Source organism: Anser brachyrhynchus (genome assembly GCF_964034855.1).
Source record: "Anser brachyrhynchus genome assembly, chromosome: 25".
NCBI lineage: Eukaryota > Metazoa > Chordata > Aves > Anseriformes > Anatidae > Anser > Anser brachyrhynchus.
The window spans coordinates 4,098,964-4,121,724 of NC_137718.1; the positions used below are offsets into that span (position 1 = coordinate 4,098,964).

Below are 22,761 nucleotides of genomic sequence, written 5' to 3' on the forward strand. Positions count from 1 at the left end.
AGAGATAGTTTCATTTTTATGCGGAAAGTGTCCCCATTTTTGACACGAGGGTAATACAGGTATCACCACAGCACTGCCAGTCCACAGCCTGTTGGAACAGTGGTTTAACCATCAAAATTGAATTCCTTTCTATTTAGCCAAGCCACAAGGAAATGTAAAACATCCTAACTGTTTGTAAACTCAGCTTGTAGGGTTTGTATGGTGACGGCAGGCGTTCACGGACAAACAGACTCGGTAATCCTAAGTATTTCCTATAAAACCAAGGGCCTTGGCAGCTGCCCAGCCCCACGGTGCTCTCCAGCCCAGACCCGGCAGCCACCTGCGGATCCAGCAGGGGGTTAAGAAGCAGTTGTAAGCGTGCACAACCACTTCACCTGTATGGAAAAGCGTATGGAAAATCGTGCTTGAAATCCATGCAATTCCATACATAGGGGCCCCCTAAAAACACGCGTAACCTCTGCGTCAATTGTGGAAGCCTAAGCGCACCTTTGGCTGAGTGTTTGCTTCTACCTGCCCTCGCTGGGCACTGTACCAGTCCCCCAAGATTTTCATGGCTGTCACGTGCCCTGAATTTGGGATCAAATCCTGCCACTTCGGTGCTGTGCTGGTGTCAGGGAGGAGGGCCGAGCAGCACCGCCCGCCGCCCAGGACGGCATTTTGAACGCTCCCGCCTCCAAGACCGGGTCGTGAAGCACCGGGAGAGCTCAAACCCTCTGAAAACCACCCGGCCTTCAGCCTGCACGGCCGCCAGGGCCTCCAGGGCCGGGCTTTGGGAAAGGCGGCAGCACGGGTCTTTGTCCCGCTGCCGGGACCGGAGCCCCGGTAGGTGAGGGCCTCTCCCCTCACGTTACCGGTACAGCGCGTCCCCCCCTCTCCGGCCTGACACTTGGTATGTGCGGCGCCGCGTCCACCTGTGTAACCATGGCGACGGCGCGGCCCAACCCACTACGGCGGGGGGAGCCGGCAGGGCTGCCTGTTGTCGGGCGCGGGGCCGGTGCACCGAGGGGGCAGCCCGCAAGGCCTCGCCTCAGCCGGTGGCGGGGCCGCGGCCTGTTGTAGGCAAAGTTCTCACTCACCTCCGTGCTTTTCTTGGCTAAACGGTGGCTTTCGCCGTCACGGTGTCCTGTACGAATCCAGGGGTGCAAGGGACTTGTGAAAATGTAAACGCAGCCAGGTGAAATCATCTAATTCCGGACGTCTTGCTGGCTTTTCACCGCGTTCCTTGTCAGGCAAGCGCTCCCTCTGGCAGCCTGCCCGGTGAGGTGAGGAGAAAGGGGATAAATCAAATCGCTTTTACCTCTGTGAAGGTGACAAAGTTTCATTGCTTTGTCTTAGCTTTGTCTTCTTTTTCGTCAGCTGTTTTCTACATGGTTAGCTCTGTTACCAGTAATATGCCAGTTGAAGGCAAATTCGTTTACTAAAACATTCATTTGCAGTATAGGGACCTTGATATTGCTTGAAGGCAAATCTGTGTCACAGATGAGAGTAACAAATTAATTTAACCACAGAAAAAGAAATTCTGAGCTTCAGCCAGTGATACTACCCATGACACCACCTTTTAACAAATATAACGCTTATCACAGAGAAACAATCTCTGAGCTTATTGTCATGTTTTCCAAATACAGGGTCGGTGCATACCGTCAGTGGAAAGCACAGAATGAATTCTGCAGGTACGAAGTATATTTCAGTTTCTTCTCCAAGCACTTACGACATGAGTAAAAAACCTTTTCCTCAAAGAGTACTCACGCAACCACATTTTCATCCTGCACATTGGAAAAAGACCTCCGTGAGTGAAGGGGGCTGTGCCTCCGACTCCCAAGGGTCCGATTCCGAAAGCCTTGTTCAAGAGAGACAGTATCAGCTAGAACTCCAGCAGCGAATTCGTGAAAATGAAGAGCTGGTAGGACTGTATGCTGATGAGTTGGAGAGTGACAGCTTAGAAGAAGAAGATAGCTTGGAGGAGATGAGTTTAAGAGAACAAGGAGTTAAGTATGACACAAATCAATATACAAATGGAACACAAGAGAAAGAGAGTAATGGAAGGTAAGGCATGATCTTTTCATTGAAGAGTATAATAGTTCTAACACTCTACAGCCTTATATCCCTCAGAATATACATTACATCTTCAAGACCAACTTAGATTGCCAGAATGCTTTTATGAACACCTAAGGACTGAGTTACATGCGAAACTACTGTTTCATCTTGCTCACATTCATAATTATTATACCCATTTTTCCAGCGTAGCCTCACCTGTTTATCATGTTGGCTAAAACACCAGTGCAGGAGGTTAAGATGGGACAGAAAGATCACTCACGGACCCCCCCCATGTACTGGCTCTGGACGCTACATAGAGTTGCAAATGCTACATGCCTATTTATTTGCCTCTATAACAGACAGGAAAGAAGGCAGGATGTGGTAAACTGATTTGTGCAGCAGCTCTGAGATCGTGGACAAGAGGATTTTTGTAGCTGGGATCAGGGAGACACCGAGGACAAGCACTGACCCTTTTCATTCCTTGCAAAAAGACCTGTGCTGAGCAAACTAGGCCACTGCCTGTAAGGAAACATACAGGCAAAAACTGATGGGTTGAAAAAACACAGTTTTGTCCTTAAAACTGCATAAATCTAAAATAAAAAATAAGCAGAGGTTACCATCATCTTTAAACATTCTTTAGAAGGCATTAACTTGGCACATAAATAAAATTTAATTTGCTGTCATACGCATAAAAGGTTTAACACTGTATAAATTGGGAATAATTCTCAAATTTAAAGGGATTAAATTAAACCTGAAGTAATAATAATGTGCAGTTTCAATTTAATTGTCTACTTAAAATAAAATGGCAAACAAATGAAGGCTAAATGATTAATAGCATGCTTTTATTCACCTCCTCAACAGGCAAAATGGCCAGTTATTGAACATTTTATTGTGAGTGCAAATGATGTTAATTGTGCTAGAAACATGCTCTAATTTTTAGTAATTTTTTTGACTGAATACTATGCTGAATGCGAGGCTCTTCATTAAATGGAAATTTGATTTTATTTTGTTTGAACTTAGCCTAGTAAGTACTCAAACACAGTCCATTAACCGGAGCAAATATCACAGCATATGCATATGAAACCCCCTCTCTACATCCATTACTAACCTCGGAATTTGAAGAGGAAACGCTGCATCTGTTGTCTGCACACAACACTTTTGTTGATGAGTACAGAGTCCATCTAACCTTTATATCAAGTTGGGGGGAGGAATAAAAGGTGCACTTTTTGTCTGCAGATGATTAGAGATGAAGGAGCTCTTCACACTCATTTTGTTCCCTCGCGGTGACCTGGCCTGCATAATACAATTGAGCTGCTGTGCACTTATTTCAGCACAATAGAACTCTCTAGCATTATACTCTGTTATTTGAATCATTACAATTATATCACATATTTCTGTACTCATTTCAAAATATGGTCACCTATTTCTGTTTACCTGCGGTGTATGACGACTACGAATAATAATGTTTTCACGGGTGTAAATCATCTAATCTCTAGTATACAAGGTACCATGGCACCGATGCTGAACTGAAATGAAAAGCATTGCGAGAGAAACAGACTATTTTATGACTTAGGAGCCGCTTGAAATACAGGCATATACTTAACCAGTTTAGAAAGGATGAATAAATGATTTATGGCAACGTTAATATAATTAACTATGCCACAGTTTAGAGAAATACAGCAAGATCAGTACATTTCTTTTGATTGGGGCTGAGGGGTCAGCTGTTTTCGGTACCTGTAAACGTCCCTTTGAAAGGCTCGTTCTTTACCAGTGTCCAAGAAACCGGGGCTATACTGCAGGTCCAGTTAAGAAAAAACAGTGTTAAAAGCTTTCTTCCACACTCCTTATTCCTGCCACTGCCCACCCATCTCCTGGGAGCCAATTTGTGTGTATTTGGCTCAGGCAGTTGGTTTTCCTCCTGTTGGATCAGAACATAAATTGTAAACAGAATCAATTGTGTCATTTTTAAGGCAGACCGTCGTTGTTTGCATTGTGACAAATACAGTTCAGAGCAACTGTTTGGACACTGGTTTAAAAAAAAAAAAAAAAAGAAGAAGAAGAATGCCAAGCCCACAAACCTTTCTGAATTATGTTTTTGTACTAGTCAACTCAGTTACTTCCTGTTTTTTTAATGAGAAGTGACTTTAAATCTTTCATATATAGTTTTTATTGAAACATCAAGTATCATGATGGAGTGAGAGAGAATAAAAAGACAGAGCTGTAGGCTGTTCTTGCTTAGACAGTCAGATAGTTCAATTGAGATTTGAGAGCAGCATCTTACAGGTATATCACTCTTATTTTGCACAACATTTTTACTGGGTTTTGTAGGTTACATCATTATAATGGAAACAATAGAAGCAGTAACATACAGATAAAAGATTTCATCTTTCAATTGGTGCTACATGTACTTATAAGTATTCCACAGTATTCCTCTGTGATCTGAACATTAGGCCAATTTATCATTCACTGGTGATGAAAATTAAAAATGGAAAGGAGGTCCTGCCTAAATTTTCTACTCAAAACATGTTTGATAAAAGTGTTCTGCTCCGGATCCAACAAATGGTCATACTGTATGCACTGAACTATTTCAATTGACCACGTTTGCAGAACTTTTATAGGCTCAAATTGTACACTGAAAAATGTAGGAGATACACAGTTTATACATAAATAATTCTATGTTTCTTTTTTTAAATAGGGAGCAGCAGTCTGTAGACAAATATTTCAGCCTCAGGTACAATCCTAACTGGAAGAACACCAAACAGGTAGCAGAATTTCCTGAGACAGAAAAGCCACATCACGTTGCTGGAGGAGGCAGTGTGGACTTCTCACAGGATTCATTTTACCTCCATTCCAGTGGCTCCCCAGAAGAAAAGAATCAACTGGAGGCAAAGTTGCAGGATTCGTTCTCTGAGTTTGGTACAGAATTACTGAGCTTTCATGAACCAGATGCCTTCATCAGCAGTGAGCCTTTTAGGTTACATACCAGAGGGAAGGAATCTGCAGATGGCTGTTATTTCAAGCATAGTCCCAGTGCACACAGCAGTGCTTTTTCTCTTCAGATTCAAGAAAATCAACCCCAAAGAGCAAAAAAAGACTTCGTGGAGAAAAATAAACGGACTTTGGGATTACGTACAGACAAGAAAAATTCATATCTTCAGTTGCACAGCAAAAAGCAAGGAGAAGTTGTTCAAGAGCAGGTAGGTGACCGACAAGTTTTCTAGTTGGTATAGACTGAGGACTGAATAAACTGGGGCCTAATGTTAAAATAGAACAGCTGCATGATATTACAGGTTTGTGTGGGACCATCATGCAACTGATAACGTAAGATTTCTGATGGGAATCTGGTTCACCTGTTTGTGCTCCGTATTATAATCACAATTATATATGTAACTGCAGTAGGAAACCTTGATGTTTGGCTTAAAAAGTTACATCAGCGTTTTTCCACCCACGCTAATTCTAACAAAATGGTGTATGCAAAGTTACATTTGAGTTTGAGAAAACGTCCTGTGGTCACACTGCTTTCAAGGGCCAAGCTCAACGCTGACCTTTAGGGTCACACATCTGGGAGTATCCGGGGAAGATGTGTTAAGTTTGGGTGGTCAGCCAGCCCTTTCCCCCTGCTTGCTTTCGCAGCCAGACCAAACCTTGTATTTGAACGCCGTCAGCAAATGCTGAGAATGTGCAGTACGGGGATTTGAAGTGCCTGGCCTAATGACTGGCCGTGAAATGTCAGACAACCTGTATGAAGGACTAAGTGGAAATGTAATGACATTTCCTAATGAACCACTATACAAGAGTTTGTTGCTTTTCCTTGCTGCACATTATGCATAGCGGCGAGGTGGATGTCACTGAATCGCTCCACAAGTTATAACACAGATAATTCTTACCTTGCAAAACTACAGAGGCTTTCTGTTTTGAGTGCCACATTTTCCAAGGCTAATGAACAGTTGACACAACACTAGAGGGCATCTGCTGCCTACATTACAATGAGTGCAGTGGTGGGCAAGCTCTTTTCTATCAGAGCTATTAAAAGCACTTGTTTTTTTCGGTTATAATTTAGTTGATGGTAAAAATAATTAGTGTAGATGGCTACTAATTAAAGCTGTGTGGATATGATTATGTTCACTCTTTGAGAATTCTCAAAGTGTTTCATATTTAAGTATCGGAGCCAGGGATCGGGAATTCATTGTGTAGACTGAAAGATATTTGAAAGATTATTGAAAGATATGTAAAAGAAAAACAAACAACAACAATAAAAAAAACACTGTTAAAATCAGGACTATGTTCTAAGATTACCTTGCTGAGGCAGCCTGGGGGATAGCAGAGCTGTACCATAGCAGGAGCCAGGCAGCACATGTGCAGAAAGGTGTGGTTCTTTCCTCAACAAGTTGATGAAGCAGCAGCAGCACCATTTTCGGTCAGCTAGCTCTGGATTTGCCAGGAATAGACGTCGGAAGAATTCCTTACCTCTCTTGGTCTTAATGAAGATATCCGTTCCTCCATCTTGTTGACCAAAGCTGACCCGTGAGGCGCAATCTTCCAACAACGTGTAAGAGAACCCACCGTCAGCTTCACAGAAACCAAGCGTTTGAACGTGCTCTAGGACTGAGAGTTAAACAAACTTCCTGCATCCCTAAAACTGTCTGCTGCTGTTACCCCCAGGCACATCAAAGAATTCTTCCCATGGCTATACCCAAGTCTTCCTAAAATTCATTACTATGTTGTCCCCTGTTGAAAAGCTCTTTCAGAATGTCATTCCTCTAATGATTAGAAACCCAGCTCCCAGTCTAGATTCATTCACTTCTGGTTTGCTCTTCTATCGACATTGTCTCATGGCTTAAAATGTTTTTCCCCTCTGGAAGTTTTTTCCTACTTTGCAAGGTATTTCCAGCCTGTATCTTGCTAGGCTTAACAAGCCCCACTCCTGCAGCCATTAGGCTTTAGCTGCACTTTCTATCCACCTGCCTGTTTTAGGGAACTTCCATTTTTTGTTGAGTACGGGTGATAAAAGAAACCCAGCACTGCCTGCGAAGCACCTTGAACAGCATCAGGACTTCTCTGTCTTCTGCTGTGAATACCTTGGCTGATGTGACTTGACAGAAGTATTGGCTTCAGCAGCTCCCATAACCCTCACCCTTCTTGTGGCCATCCAGCAAACCCCATAGTTTGCTGGTGCTGGTGCAAAGGATCTGGGGGGTTAAAAAGCAGAGGAAGAGGGGTGGTTAAGTTTGGCACTGCCCCAAAACTGGTGCACGTGGAGTCAGTGCCAGGGTGAACGTCTGACAGTATAAGGAGGGCTGAGAAGGGAAACCTGGAGAGAGATGAGGAAAAATACAATCTATGCTGCGGATGTGAATTAAGAGGGAGTTTTATAAAGGGTAACATCACTCAGACCTACTTTACAGCGGCAACACCACTAGGTTATTCTCCATTTCACTTGGAGTGGAGAAGTGAGGTCCAAAGCCTTAGGATCTGACAGATGGTTTCACAGGCTAGAAGACAAACTGCTGAGGGTCTCACAGTGCTCCAGTGAAACACAGGGGTCCATCAGGGCTTCAGGGCAGGAAGCCCATTAAAAAAATCCAAAAAAAGTCTTCAGAGAATGAAATCCAAACATCTCGAGACTCAAGATGCTCAGTTCAACAGTCGAGTCTTCTCACTTAGGCCACCTCGTGTGAAAAACTATCGAAAGTGCAAAAACAGCAAGTATGCAGGGATGCAAACAAGCCACACGTATTCTTCTGCAGCAATGAAACACATTCTGAATACTGTTTTTTTCCTAAACTGGATTATTAGGAGCTTTGCAGGATGTTAAAGCTGTTTTTATCAATACAGTCACTGTTAGGTGTCAGGTACTGTCGTAATGAAGTGGTTGTGGACACTGAAATAAGTGCATTGCACACAAGTTTATTCAACTGACACAATATTAGGTAAAATATTTGCAGCCTCGTCCTTGAAAGATTTACAGATGTTACCTCTGGGCATACAGACAGCAGCCTGCATGTACCAAAACATACCATAAATGCGTGTCGATCTGTATATTTACTAATTTATATAGCATTTTATAAAGCATCAACTTCTTGGCAGTGTTGCCTGATTCTTTAAGAACCTGATGATGAGTTTCTTTGAGAGAGAGAGAGAGAGAAAGAGAGAGAAGTAGCAGCCAAATCTAGCTCAGCTGTACTCAATATGAGTTGCTTTCCTACCTACAAGCCCCTTACTTCAAAGCAAGGAACATAATGTACAATTTTTTAATGGCTCTAGACCAAGGCACTCAGACTCTCTGTGCACTGCGCCTTACCTCAGTGTAAACACCTAATCAAGATTGCCTGCGCTTCAACAATAGCAGCCAAATGCAATTCGAGAACCACAAGCCTTTGAAGTCCTCACTGCAAAGGCCGGTTTTCTAGTCTGGGATAATGACATGCCATGATTGCTGTCTTTGTTGTATCTTTTCAGTAGAGAAGCAATTATGGGCCTCAATTTAACAGAATAGGCATTACACAGCTTATGATGCTCAAAATGCAATTTCATTTGATCATTTTCTCAATTTGATTGGTATTAATAGAATAGTTCACAAAAAATGCTGGCAGAGGTTGTGTCCTGTTCCTCTTTCAAAGAGATAATGTAGAAGTATGCTTTACCTGCCCAGTAAACTATCAGTGCAGTGAGTCAGTTGGTTCCACCAAAAACATCTTCCTGACTGCAGAGCTACATCTATCCACACCAGGAAGCCTACGAGGTAACTTTCGGTCTGTTACCTTTTCTAGCGACAGCTATAGAATCTGCATGGTCGTTTGGGGCAGTGAGGTCACCTGAAAACTCAGCAAGGGACCCTAGCTACCTTTTTCTAGTTCTCCCAATCTCCTACACCCCAAAATGTGGGTCTCGGCTCCCCAGAAGGATTTAATACTTCCTCCACACTGATTTCACCATGATGATTTTCCATTAGTACTACTGACCTTAGTCACAAATACCTCATCACTGCAACTTCTGCTTTAGCCAGCATCACTCTGCAGCCACTCCTACTACAGGTGAGCCCCTACAACTACAAAAGTTGTCTCTTTATTGTGGGACTGCACACTTCACTGAGATCACACCTCCTAGGGAACACCACAGGATAATTTCAGACAACACAAGTACAAATAAAAAGTAAGAAAGCATTCTGTTTTGTGAAACTTTACAGATTGAAAAAAAAGTTTGTTGCCTTCAATAAAATTTTTCATTATTGCCATATCTACACAGGTATCTCTTGGCTTTGAAATCTGCAGAGCCAGCAGCCACCCTTGAGTAATTGCTCAAATCTAATTTCCAGACAACACACTACTATGGCTGTGACCACACGAAGATGTTGTTCTTGTTTGTGGGCTCGCTGTTTTGCAAAAGCAGTTTGATAGCGTTGCCCTTTTGCCTGTTTTTTGTTTCTGTAGCTGCTCCTTGTACTTTCCTACCAACATTGCTGTGTTTTGCCATCTTCTTCCACGTGACCGTGTTGTTCGAGACCTTGCTGTGGTGTGTTTATCCATCAGTATCTTGGTGCACTGGCTGATTGCCTGGACAATGACGACTGTCTAGCTGATCTTTTACTAGGTACATTCACTGACTTTCATATAAATTGAGGAGCCCAGGCATTTGAAAGTTACAAGTAGATTTCTGTGCCGCATACTTCCTGCAATTTTCTTTTCCTCTCTTCTCCTTAAAAGTGGAAGGAATACTCCGTGCTACCACACTGCTATTGTTGTGAGTTTTTTTTCCTTCCTTTTCATTTGTTCTTTTAGCCATTCATTTTCTTGCCATCTATTATATAATGCCTAAGTTGACCATTTTAGCTTTACTGGGAGTCAAATTATTTCTCATCCTTTCCCAGGACTTTTAAATCCTTTTATATGGCTGGGCTATCTTTATGTGTGGCCATAAACATTCTGGTTTTTTAGGTTGCAGATGCTAAAACTGTTGATGAAGAGCCACATCAGAGTGTCCTACCATTCCAGAATGTGAAAATGGACCCTGAAGACAAGTGGTACCTGAAGTCACAGCAGCTCAAGGTTCCTTTTCAATAGAACACAATAATTGAATTATATAAGTAAAAGCGTGCAAGTTTGAATATTTCAAGCTGATTATTTCTAGAGTGCCAATTACTGTCAATAAATCCTTAGGTATAAAACTGCAGAGAACCACAACAAATTTAAGGCCTATGCTGGTTTATATACTGAATGATTTTAAATCAAAATAGATCTCCAAATCCCAAGAAATTATGGGCTTAAAGAGTCACATCTGTTTAGGACATTATTTGTTTGATAACATAAAAGAGCAAATTAGTACATTGTCATGTTTCCTCATTCATGAGGATTCTGAGATAGAATTTAACAGCCGTTGCATCACTTGTCCCCAAAAATCCCAGTGAACATCAAGGGGCTGCCATAAAACAGAAAATGTTACAAGTAGAAAAAGTAGCAGTGACCTCCTCTTGCACAAAAGATTTGTTTTATGCTGGCCTTTCAAACCAATATAATGGGGTACTCTTTGGAACAATAAAAGAGACCTGTTTGTCATCACTGGTGAAAAAAAAAACAAGATCAGAATGAGAACTTCGAGCTAACTGGAATTATTACTAGCAAACCTAGTCACTGACTTTGTATTGAATGTATTTGAAGTAATTCAAGCAGATGGTTTAAATTCATTTAAGAGTGGAAGCTGCACTTTTACAAACAAGATGTTATGCTGCTGTTCCTTTTAAGAGATGTGCTCGAAATATGGAATTTCAGAGCGAGAGAGGTATTTCACTGAGCTGCTCGTTCCATTTAAATGGGAAAACATTGGCCTAGAGTCAGTTTGGCAGCAGTTGATGCTTTCCACCGCTGGCACGGTATGCCAGAACACTAATCGCTACAGCAGAGGTCGAGCTAACAAATCATCATCTTGGCACCAGGAGTCAGGATTCCCCAGTGCTAAAGCTTTCGCCAAAACATGCTGCTCTATATGTGGATTTAATACCTACCATTAAGTAGTTATTCTGAGTGCATATGCTATGTAGTGGTTGCAAGTGTTGCTAACAAAAGAACCCTAGAGAGACAGGAGGATGAAATGGAGGATTTTAGCGCTGACAAAGATTAAATGGACTGAGAATGGATTTGTATATTACCTAGAAGGAAAGCCGTGCCTTTCCTCAAAACGGGCAATGCCTGATGCTGTAATGGGAAAGCAGTGAATAAACTCCAGATTTGGAGTATGTCTGTTTAGCTGAACACAATAGTCCTGGTGTGCTTAAATTTTTAAATTGTTTCTTTACCATTTGGATAATGTTTTTTCAGGACACAGGACAGGGAGGAGTGCTTGGTTTAGAAGTGAAATCATTTAAATCATTGACATACATTTTTTTCTGCTGTGGACCAGTCTAATAAAGTGTACATAGCTTCATGAAATTTAGTACAATTTACTATACCTAGGTCTCTTTAAGGGCCCTTCCATCAGAGCATGTTTTGTTAATTCAAAAACCCCACGTCCCAAATCCAGAAATAAATGCCACAAAATAAGACTGTTGTCCGTACCATACTAGACTTCAGGAAACAGATGCTTTTCCTTTAATATGTCATTCTGTGAAGAGCTCACTTTTAAAATTAATTTCCATCCCAGTACTCATTCAGACACATAAAACATTGCTGTAACCCCTTTCAGGTTGGGATTGTGGGCGTATGCAAACTTACCAATATGCTCGCATATTGTTGATCTTAATGAACATACAAAATAGCAACAACTGAAATTCACCCCCCTTTTGATAACCTGTTTTAGGATCACCAAAACAAGTGGTCCCAGAGAAATAAAATAAAATCCAACCAGAGTCTCAAAGGGGGAGCTTTCTCACGGAGTGATAACCAACAGCCACCAGGAAGACTCGCAGAACCAAAGCCTCGGCATCACCAAACGTCAGAATTTCGGACAGCTCCCACGCAGGCAGCGGAGCAAGACAAGAGCAGCGCACCGCAGAAATGGCTGTACCCAAGTCTTTCTGTTGGACCTGACACTAACACAGCAGCAAATTCCAAAAATTGCTTAATAAATTTCCCAAATCCTAGACATTCTGTTAATCGGGATTTTACCACATCTGCCTATCCTATTCACCCAACACTACGTAAATTTAACCCAGCAGAGGTTATGTCACCAGCATATACCAGCAAAGAGACCAAGAAACACCAGCATCAACTTCCAAATGGACTTCCACATGACCAGCAACATTTATACAAGCATGATACTACGCAGTTTTTTCCAAGAGATGGCAGTACCGGTGGTCAAGTATGTCCAGATCGGAGGAATATTTCATCTACTTTTAATGCTAATTTTCAAGAACTGGTAAAGGATCGTGTATCACTTCAGGATTGCAAGAGGCATGATTATGTACAAAAAAGCTGTCACAACTATGCTGTCAGTAGTTTAAGGTAAGGATATGTGTTGAAACAATATTATGGTAATACTATGATACCCTGATAAATTAGAAATGAACAAGAAAATGATTTTTTTTTAGTCCAAACGATAAAATTCTTCTGCTACAAGCCTACCACTATAGATTACTACTAACTTAAGATTCATTCCAACTATTGATTTTTTTTATATATCATTGGAAAAGGACCATTCTATACTCTGTTCTCTCTTGCACAAAGATTTTTCTATGACTGAACGTTTCCCTTAAAGACTAGAAGGTGAAGTTAAACAAAAAAAAAACAGATAGCAAAGAGCACTGTGCCTAAACTATACTGTATAGAGTTATATCAAAATTTGCCTTACAGGGTGAATATCCAGAGTTATTCTAGTGCCAATTCTGGCTTACCACAAGGGTTTTAAAAGTTGTCCACATTTACCATCATGGACAGCCGCATGCACAATCAGTAAGATCCAGTCGTTATTCTAGGTGTCCCATGTTAGTGTAGGAGCTAAAAGTCTTTGTGCGCATGTGCTGGGAATAAAGGCTGAACACTGTTGGCATGTTCAGCATGAAAATCTAGTATCAGCTCTGTAGAATTTCACCTGCCTTGATAAAAATGAAGGTTTTATTTCAAATAGACAAAGAATCAATTATTTCAATACTTAACAGGCCTGATCCAAAGCCCTTTAAAGGCAGTTTTCATTGATGTAAGCTAGCTTTGCATCAGGCCGAAAATATCCCCACCTATATTTTTTCCATTCATATTAAACAGTTTCTGTTCACTTGGGTGCAAGCAAAGTCAGTCCCTGTGAAATGCCCATGTGTCCACCTTTGTGCTCCCATTATATTCCGTGAGCAGTGATTCTTTGTACAGACTACTAGTAGAGCTATTTGCTGTATGCAAATAAATATATATCTTCTTCCTCTCTTTCTTTTCTGAGGCCTTCCCGGTCACCAGCAGCCCCTTGTACAGCCTCCCAGCTTACGCAAACCATGGAGCAACATCACCAAGAAATGTCTCATCTGAAAGAAGCTCGCTTAGCTGATGACAGGCACTTGTTCAGCCCGCTTCCGCCTATAATTCTACAGGCCGAAAGTGATTCAGAGGTGGATCCAAAGAGAGGTGAAGGAAATCAAGCAAAAATAAACCGAAGCAACTCTGAAGGTTATCTCATGCAAATGGAAAAGCAAAAACAGCCTAAAGTCTACAAGAAGGTAATCAAGTAGACATAGATCGGGCGATTTTACCTTTTTACTTCCTCCTCTGATTTTTTTTCTTGATAACCAAAGATCTTCACTCAAAAAAAAAAAAGGGAAGGAACAGGGACTGAGAACTATTTTGTTATTACAGAGAGCACACACTGATGCACAACGACTTGCCCGGAGCATTAAATATCACAAATGTGGAAACAGACACTGAAGATGAAGACATTTACTGGTAGTTTTGTTTGACCAAATTATTTTAATCTAGAGAGCGAGGCAGTTCACTGCCACCTCTACGTCACTTCCATTCTTGATTAGCTTTAAGAACACACAGAGCAGTTTTTGTCCTTTAAGGTATCCAGTGATAAAAAGATTTGGAATAAAGCTGTTTGTATAAAACAGCAGGTAGCCAGGCTTCAGATCTGAGCAAACCATTATCGTGGGTCATGCTCATTTGCTATCCAACTCAAATCTCTTGGTTTCCAAGGGAATCAAACTGAACAAGACCAAACTTAGAAGATTTGTAAAGCTAACGGCATAAACATTATTACAGGTCTGCTGACAATCCCATTGTGGTCCTTGTTAAAACTTGGCTCTTTTTGTTTCTGATGTGTATCCAGATTTCATGCTGTAACCAGTTAACACAGATGCAGTGGAAGAGAATAGAGATATCCCTGTGTGTCCATGACAAATTAAATGTTTACGAAGTTAGCTCCATGTCTCAGGACAGACAAGCTAATCTGGAGTAATTACTCATGTGCTTCATCTAGGAGGGCGTTTGTGTATTGCTGCCTGAATGCCCCTAAGAAGAATTAGCTGGATTATGATAGTAACTGAAGGGCAGATTTCCTTCCCTTTCTGTTTCCCTGAGTTCAAACCATTGTTTCTGTCCTGTATTTTCAGTAGCTTTCTTACACTTCACATGTGAGGAATGCCACAGAGAACAGGGCTGTTTATATCCCACAGAGGATATAAGTTAGATACAAATATATCAGAAAAGAGTAGGGATAACTGACAGAGACATCAAATAGAAATTTCAGTGCATAGATTTAGTTTCTTTGCAGTTGAGTTTAGCTTGAATATGTGCACATTTTATTTGCATATAGAAATTTGTTGGTGATTCTGCATTGCTTTGTGATTAAAATTACTACAGAGCTGATTGTAATTAGTTCCCACTGCCAAGTTTTTAAAACTTTGTCCATTTTTTTTAAATTATCCTAGTCTTCTTAACAGAGTTTTAAAATTCTGGAAGTATTGGGGTCATTTTTTATAGAAAAGTCACAAAGGTTTCAAATGGTGTCATCTATCCCTCATCTTCTGTCTTCCCTATGCATTTGTAAAGCTTTATCTGTGCTGCAAGGCCTACATTCTTCATCTGTCTGTGTACAATTTTGCATTGCAGTTTTGAGAACAAAGAATTGTTACTATTACTAATAATATTTGCCTATTTTTTTTGCCACTGTTGTGGTTTAACCCAACAGTCAGCTAAGCACCACACAGCCATTTGATCACCTCCTACCCCAGTGGGATGGGGGAGAAAATCGGGAGGGGAAAAAATAAATGTTCATGGGTTGAGATAAAGACAGTTTCATAGGACAGAAAGGGAAGGGAAATAATAAGGAAGGGTTCCCCCACCCCAGCCAGCCACCCCACATAATCGTTCAGCATGACACCACATGGTATGGGACATCCCTTTAGCCAGTTGGGGTCAGCTGTCCCGGTTCTGTCCCCTCCCAGCTTCTTGTGCACCCCCAGCCTCCTCACTGGCAGGCCGGTGTGAGAAGCCAAAAAAATCCTCAACTTAATGTAAGCACTGCTCTGCAACAACTGAAACATCGGTGTGTTATCAGTATTATTCTCATCCTAAATCCAAAAACACAGCACCATACCAGCTACGAGGAGGAAAATTAACTCTATCCCAGCTGAAAACAGGGCAGCCACCAAAATCAGTTACTTTTATCTGTTTCTCTTATAATAGTTTCTTTAGAATTTCATTCTGATAACTGTCAATTGGGTCACTATAACCTGTTTAAAGCTCTCAAAAGATGATTTTTGACTGAGAAAGTATTGCTTTGTAATGTGGATGACTGGCAATTATCCATCTGGATTCAAAGGAAATACAGTGTAGTTTGATTTCTGCAATTAACTCAATCTTTTTGGTCACTTACAATCTTTGAAATAAGCCATGCCAGAGGTAAGACTGAGACTGTAAGGTGAATTGTGCTCTTAAGTTTGTTGTCCACTACAAGACTGGTTTTAATTATGCTCTCCATGGAATCATATAAAGGGAAATCTCTCACGACGGTGTGTTTTTCAGCCGTATAGCTCAAAGGCCTACATGAATCTGGATGTGAAGCTTGGAGGCCTTGGACCTGACTATGAAGCCATCAAGGAAAAAGTAAGTGGTGCCCATCATAGTCTGCTTTTCAGTTGTGCAACGTGAGCTTAGGCACGGGAGGATGGCAAAGAAATCATCGCTAAGAAGCAGCTCATGTTTGTCTGTACTTTGTGTCCTTGACTCTAGGTCTAGCTTGAGATCCTAAGGGGAGATTCAAATAAAAGGAAAGACAACCGTATTGAGGATAGTTTCAGCCCTCTGATTTTGTACTCCTAAAAATAGGCGTTAGTTCAAAGAGTTCAACAGGGATAGCTGCACATCATTAAATTATACATTCACATGAATGAGTTGTATTGTCATTCCCAGTGTAGGGGCTAATATTGCCTACCCTTCAGCATGGAAGAAAAAGAAGATGTAAGTAGTGTAAACACAAAAAGAAAATAGCTGGGTAAACTTTCCTGACTGTTAAGTAAATGCCAGGTATTACCTTGTTGAAATGGAAACGGGTTGTTTGGAACAAGGATCTGAACAATTGGTATCATTTGACCTGTTCTCTGCTGGTAGCAGCTGTATATCTAAAGTGCTGTAGACTCTATCCTGCGTGCTTTGAGACCTTGTTAATCTGACAACAGTTGCTTTACATGGCATTCTTTAGAGAAAAATTGTAGGACAGCGGGAAGCAAAAATGATGTTGAGAAGCTCTTGTGATTTCTTCAGCCTTTCCGTAAATGAGACAGATTAGAGAGCTCAAACTGAAATGGACAGTGGTGCATAGCCCAGGACACTGTGTGTCTTTAACAGCTCCGTATCACTTGTGGAGCCTGGCATGCCAACGTGGTATTACTGCACTGAAAGGAAGTCACTGACATTAATAACTGGAGCAAGGTAAAGCATACTGCTGAATTTGAGCATAATGAATTGCTGGAAACATAAAGAAGCAGGATATCAGATAAGCAAATGAAGCATGGCATTCAGGACCCTAAAAGTAAGCACAGAGATTTTGAAAGTCTCTCCAAAAGGCGACAAAAATTAGCACAGCCATTTTAGAACAGAACTGATGCATTTCTGTTGAGCTCTATTCTTGATACGGTCCAACAAAAAGCTCTTAAAAATGAAGAATGACTAAAAAAACTGCCTTTTATCAGGGTTTCCCATTGTGTTCTGCTTAGGAACGACCAATAGCGTAGCCAGCTTAACCAGCAACAGAGGTGTAAATGGAAGACTCCAGTGGAAAAAGTGTTTCATTGATGGATCCACTGAGATGTTTAGTTAACCGTACTCTTTTTTTTTTTTTTTTGTCAGAAAGAGAAGTTAAAACAACAAAAGGAATATGCAAAGCAAATAAAGGAACACAACATGAAAAACATTGCTTTGGTTCAGAGGTTACCTACAAAACCCCAGGTCATATCTTCAGTGTCAAGACAGAAGGTAAGACTAGAGTTCCTGTCAAATGTACGCAGGAAATGATTCTGGACTTTGCACAAAGAAAAAGAAAAGCAGGAAATTTAAGTCATAGTATGCTGAAATACTTTATCCACATTGATTTTCCTTTAACTCTAAGGACTTCTACTCTAATGGGATCTCAGCAGGTGCTCTGTGCATCTATTCTGTTGCTGTAGGTGTATGCCAAGAGCTGCTGATTTCTTTGCCAGCAGCAGTCTTCACTCCATGCATCCACCTTGCTCACCACGAGAATGTACCGGTTGGAAGTGGAGCAGTGCTCCATCCAAGCTATGAGCACTCAGCTTGGCTTAACCAGCTAGCGATGTTTTCCTGGCGAAAGGGCAAGAATAAAGGAGAGCAGGACCCCTGCAGGAACACTGCCCAGTGCAGCACATGCTCTATTTCACAGCGGTGTTAGAGGCCATGCCACTACAGAGTGCACCCTTCCCATGGACCACAGATAACCTCTTATTAGTCTATTATCCACCTGCCTGCCAGTCTCAATCACAAACTCTTTTCACTTCAGTTGCATAGCTACCGTAATCGGCCTTATTTTTCAAGCCCATACAACGTTACTTTAGCCTTCACTGGCCTTCAAAAATAACCTAAATGAGCAACAGCTGACTACTTGACAATGGCATATATAAACAAACAAAGGGAGTGCCTTTTACATCTTGGAGGAAGTAATAAAGCTCTGAAAATACCACATTCTATCAGATCTGTTCTGCAGGAGCTCACTCACCTGGTGCTGAAAGCACACTAGGTATTTCTCCAAGGTGACAAATGAGAACTGCATGCCTCAGAGAAAAAAGTTTTTGAGTTTACTATCAGCTGAATCCTCAGTTGCTTGCATTCATTTTCAAATGTCACATAAACCACAGAGATGAAACTGCATTCTTTAGATGTCAAAAGGGCTTTGGATTCCTTCAGAAGACTTCCTGGTCTGTTTCACCAACACCATGAGATAATGCAACTTCCACTTGAGACTTAACAGGTGTCTCCAAGTACGTGGCTGAAACACAGATACCAAAAGACACCTCAGGTAAAACCAGGGCTCTCACACTTTCAGAAGTTCCATAATACTGTTTCAAATTTCTCTGCAAGGTAGCTTTACAGGTCTTGTACATCTTTGACAATCCTACAGGCATCTGCTTTGCGTTCTTCTTTCAGCATGGCCCTGATCTGCTTCAGTGATGCATGCCAGATCTAGAACAGCAACTTGAATTATTCAGTTTTGTCTTTTTGCTTTTGATAGTTAAGCGTATCATACAGTAGAAACTAAGGTCAGTTAAACAGAGCTGAAATACTTCTTATTCGCACAGTATAGTCTTTACCCACTTCTCACATGCTCACATGAAGGTTTACCTACATACTGTTACGGAAACACATATTTGGAAAAGCACATGATGAAAGAAAATGGTCTGCCAGGCTGGCAAGTGGGGTTCTTCAAGATGCGCTGTCCCTGTCAATATTCCATTACTGCCCTCCTTTCCCTCTGCTTCATCTGCTGTGTATTTGTTCAGCATATACACAGGCAGGATGTCTGCAGTAGAAAAATGGTTTGTTTCCCACTGCTGTTCATATTCTCAGTATAGTATGTGTAGATCCTGTACAGACTGGGTGTTCCTGGTAAAGAAATGTGTTATCATTTGAGGCCTTTCGATACATCAGTTCCTTAGATTTTGTCATCAAAATGCTCTGTTTCCATCTTTGTCACATTAACATGTAAACGCCTTGCAAGGTATGACTGGGGACGGGAGCTTAATGAGATTATTTTTTTAATGAAGTTTAGAGACTTACTAGACAGTGTTGCTTTTTTGTTTTTAAAGAAAAAATGCTATGCTTCTGTATGTAAGGTGGCCTCCAGAGATAAGTGTCAGAAAGCAAATCTCCTTGAGGTGGGTTATTTTCCTGTCGGAGAGGTTTCTTGCTGTTGCCACTGAGGCATCTAATACTGAACACTGCCAGAAACAAGATCGGGAATTAGAAGAACTACTGACTTGACTCAACATAGAAACATCCAAATTTTCTTGAAGTGAAGGACAGGTTTCCACTTACTCACAATTTCTGCAATCTTCGTGTTTTTAGGCACTGGAATATGCTAAGAAGATTCCGAGACCAAAGACTTTCACAGCAAAACAATCAGATGAAGAGGTGAAAGAGGAAAGAGTTCTGCCACCAACTTTAAAAGGAGACAGTTTACCTCAAATTGCATCTTTGGAAACTTTACAAAGCAGACACGAGAAGGAGAAGCAAGTTGTAGCTGCTTTCAGAACCCTTCATATCTTATAAGTGTTTTGAAGTGATTACAGATATCTTCAAAGCAAAAATACCTGAACTGTTTAATTATGAGCTATAACCACCACATATTGATTTACCATTCCATTCAAACATAAAGTGGCTTAAGTTTAATGAATTTTAAATTTTAGAATCATTCTACTGTATCTAATTTCTAAAAACATAAACACTTACATATGTAGCATTTTAAATGTTTGTTTGTTTGTTTTGTTTTTTTCCTTGAAATGAGCTGATCTAGCAGTTGCATCTTTGAGACTAATCAGCTATTGGCTTGTCAGAGCTGGGTCTTTTTTTAGACCTGTCAAACATACGAGCATATCTGTAAAATATTAAAAATAATCACCAGTTTCATTTGATGATACCAGCGATGTTTCTCTTTTTTAAAGTGCAGAGGAGACTTTGGCAGACTATCCAGAAATAAAGTCAAATCCGTTACTGGTAAGAAAGAGAACAGAGCTGTGCAAACACATCAGTTGGTAGTGATACAATTCTGATTATTCAGCTGTTACTCTGTTATCTGTTAGTGAATCATTGTCACAGCAAGACCAAAATTTTGAAGCTTCGTTTGGGACAGGAAAATATGAAGCAAGAACTGGCTGTTCATACAGACAATCTGTTATTAGCCAGAAGCAGTTGGAAAATATATTGAGTAACTAAGGATAATTGAGAGCTACATGTTTGAGAGGAAACAGCTTTTAACAGATTAAATCTATAAAAATAACAACCAACAGATGGGTTTCTTGTGATGGTTCTGTTTCTTCAAGTTAGTAAATTATGAATTAAGTCAACATATGAAATGCGATTAGAAAACACAGCAAGGGAATTTTGAAGAAAACACTATGATCTCTTAGAAAATAAGCTAGCTTAAAAAAAAAACAAACTTGTGAATATGTGTAATTGCTTTATCTGATTTATTAAGTCCTGTTTTTGTATGGGAGGAGAGAGAATTAGTCTGTGGGCTAAAAGTAAGGTGGGGAATAAAAGACAGAATACCTCTGACATGGCTTTGTCTTTTTCTAGATGCACTGAGATCTTCTCTTCAAGGTAAAGATAGAAATGAGTAAGACTTAACAGATTTCTGGGTTAACGTTTCACCATATTACATCTCTCCATTACCGAAAAAGACACGTTCCTTTCTTTAAAACCCTCCTGACCCACCTAAGAGATAGGAAGCTCTTCATGCTATGGTTGCTTCCCACCACACATGCTGCGGTGCTTTGCTGAATTAGACTTTGTGATGTACGTAATCTTTGGGGGAAACTTCGTAGAAGAATTGCCTTGAGTGTGGGGAATGTGGGTCGGGTTGCAGGGAAAATATTTTGGATTTCAAAGTACAGCAGTGGACATCTGCTGTGCGACTTCTGGAATAGGACTGTCCTCTGCCTCAGCCTCCTTCCTCCTCCCCTTTGGGATCTGGACACTTCAGCATTTGGCCCCTCTTTGTAAAATGTGCGTGCCTGCGGTATGATCCAGCAAGCTAGACTGGTAAATGTTTCCATGCCACGCCAGTTGCTGCCTTTCTGGATTTATTTTTAAACTAAATGGTAACACTTTGAGGCATTTCTGATTAGGGAACCTCAACTTGTTGTTTCTGCTTAAAAGTGATAATCCCCCCTTAATACAAACCTCAAGTACCTATTTTAATGAAACCTTCAGATGAATATCAAAGAGCTATTTACTCGTATCTAATATTTTAATTAGATTATATTCTCAATTTAACCCATTAAACCCCCTTTGATGATCTCCATGTTTAGTGTTTAGCCCCAGATGCTGGAGGTAATGAATATTGGACCTTTGATTTAATGAGAACTTCTGCCTTTCCAGCCTGACTCCCTTTGTATCCCCCTTTTTTATTTTCTGAGCTATAGAATTCAGTTAATTGAAGAAGTCTCTTACCACCACACATTAAGGAACCTAAATTAGCATCCCTTTTCTGATTAGAAAATGCAAGCAGACATTTTCTCTTTGATCTGAGGATTGAGTTGAAGTAGGCAACAGCCCCCTGAAAATGAGCTGATGGCCTTATTATTTGGCTGCCATGCAGATGCGTCCATGTGGTGCAAAATGCTTAATGTCTTAATTGATCACCTTCCTCCCTATCTGTCATCCTACTACCTTTTAGAGCTCCCATAAATTAGGGTGATCTTTGTGGGTGGGTGGTATGGTTTTTGTTTTTTAAATAAAACAGTGAACTCTTAGGAAACATTTAAATACTAAACCCATGCTAAACTACAAGCCATGTATATTTATATGATGCTGTGTTGGGGAGGGGGGATTTTTTTTAAAAAAAAAAGCTGATCATGATCGTCTCACAAACCATTTGGAAAGGACTGTATTTTTTCCCCCAGGAAAGGACATTATTTGCAGCATATGTGCAAAGAAAATCTTTTGATCTACCTCAATACTAATGCAAATTCTTCCTGCACCTAACAGATACGGTGGCACAAAAAGGGACCATACAAGTAAATGATGAGCATCCATCTGCTTAAAAGCAAAGGCCAAAACTTAATGTCTTTCAAATTAGGAAGGCGAGGAATTTAAATAAGAAATAGGCCTTGAATTTTGCATTAAGTATTCAGGGAGAGATTTAGTTGGAGTAGAACCTGTCTGCCGTAGTCTCACGGCTGCAGCACAGCTATTCACAGAGCGCAGCGTTGCTCGCCGTGAGCACAGGCTGCCTGGACAGGGGCAGAAACATATTTGCATACATCATGCAATGGAAACTCTCAGCATTTACTTGGCAGCCCCCTGCTACTTGCCACCATCCCTTAAAATTTTTGACTGGGGGAAAGCACAGAGGCAGGGGCAAATAATGTTTTCACGGCAGGAAGGCATACAGGTGTGGCTCATCTGGTGCTGACAGGCAACAGCATTTGAAGCTTTTGTATCTCCTACACCAAATCAGAGCCACCTTGGTACTACCAAATGGCACATCACCAGCCAACCTCCTGAAAAAAACAAGGTCTCTGATCTGTCTGAGTGCTGGGTCTTGTCTCTGGGGCACATCATGCCAAGGTGGAGGTTGCAA

The 22,761-nt window shown here is 40.9% G+C and overlaps 1 protein-coding gene across 4 annotated transcripts; it reads left to right on the forward strand.

Annotated features, from left to right (window-relative positions):
- The first annotated feature begins 145 nt into the window (after window positions 1-145).
- JHY (junctional cadherin complex regulator) lies at window positions 146-21,807 on the forward strand. 4 transcript variants are annotated; one of them, XR_013942100.1, is made up of 10 exons: window positions 146-1,262; window positions 1,626-2,043; window positions 4,730-5,231; window positions 9,969-10,079; window positions 11,824-12,467; window positions 13,393-13,666; window positions 15,972-16,052; window positions 17,295-17,420; window positions 19,524-20,171; window positions 20,754-21,807. XR_013942100.1 is itself a non-coding variant. In XM_080568070.1 (9 exons), exons 2-9 carry the CDS (start codon window positions 1,658-1,660, stop codon window positions 19,725-19,727), a joined length of 2,328 nt encoding a protein of 775 aa, XP_080424196.1. In that variant the 5' UTR covers window positions 146-1,262; window positions 1,626-1,657; the 3' UTR covers window positions 19,728-20,284. The 4 variants fall into 4 exon arrangements, 3 of the variants coding, with proteins under 3 accessions (XP_080424196.1, XP_080424197.1, XP_080424198.1); XM_080568070.1 differs by lacking the exon at window positions 20,754-21,807 and having other exon boundaries at window positions 19,524-20,284; XM_080568071.1 differs by lacking the exon at window positions 20,754-21,807 and having other exon boundaries at window positions 146-889; window positions 19,524-20,284.
- The last annotated feature ends 954 nt before the right edge of the window (window positions 21,808-22,761 follow it).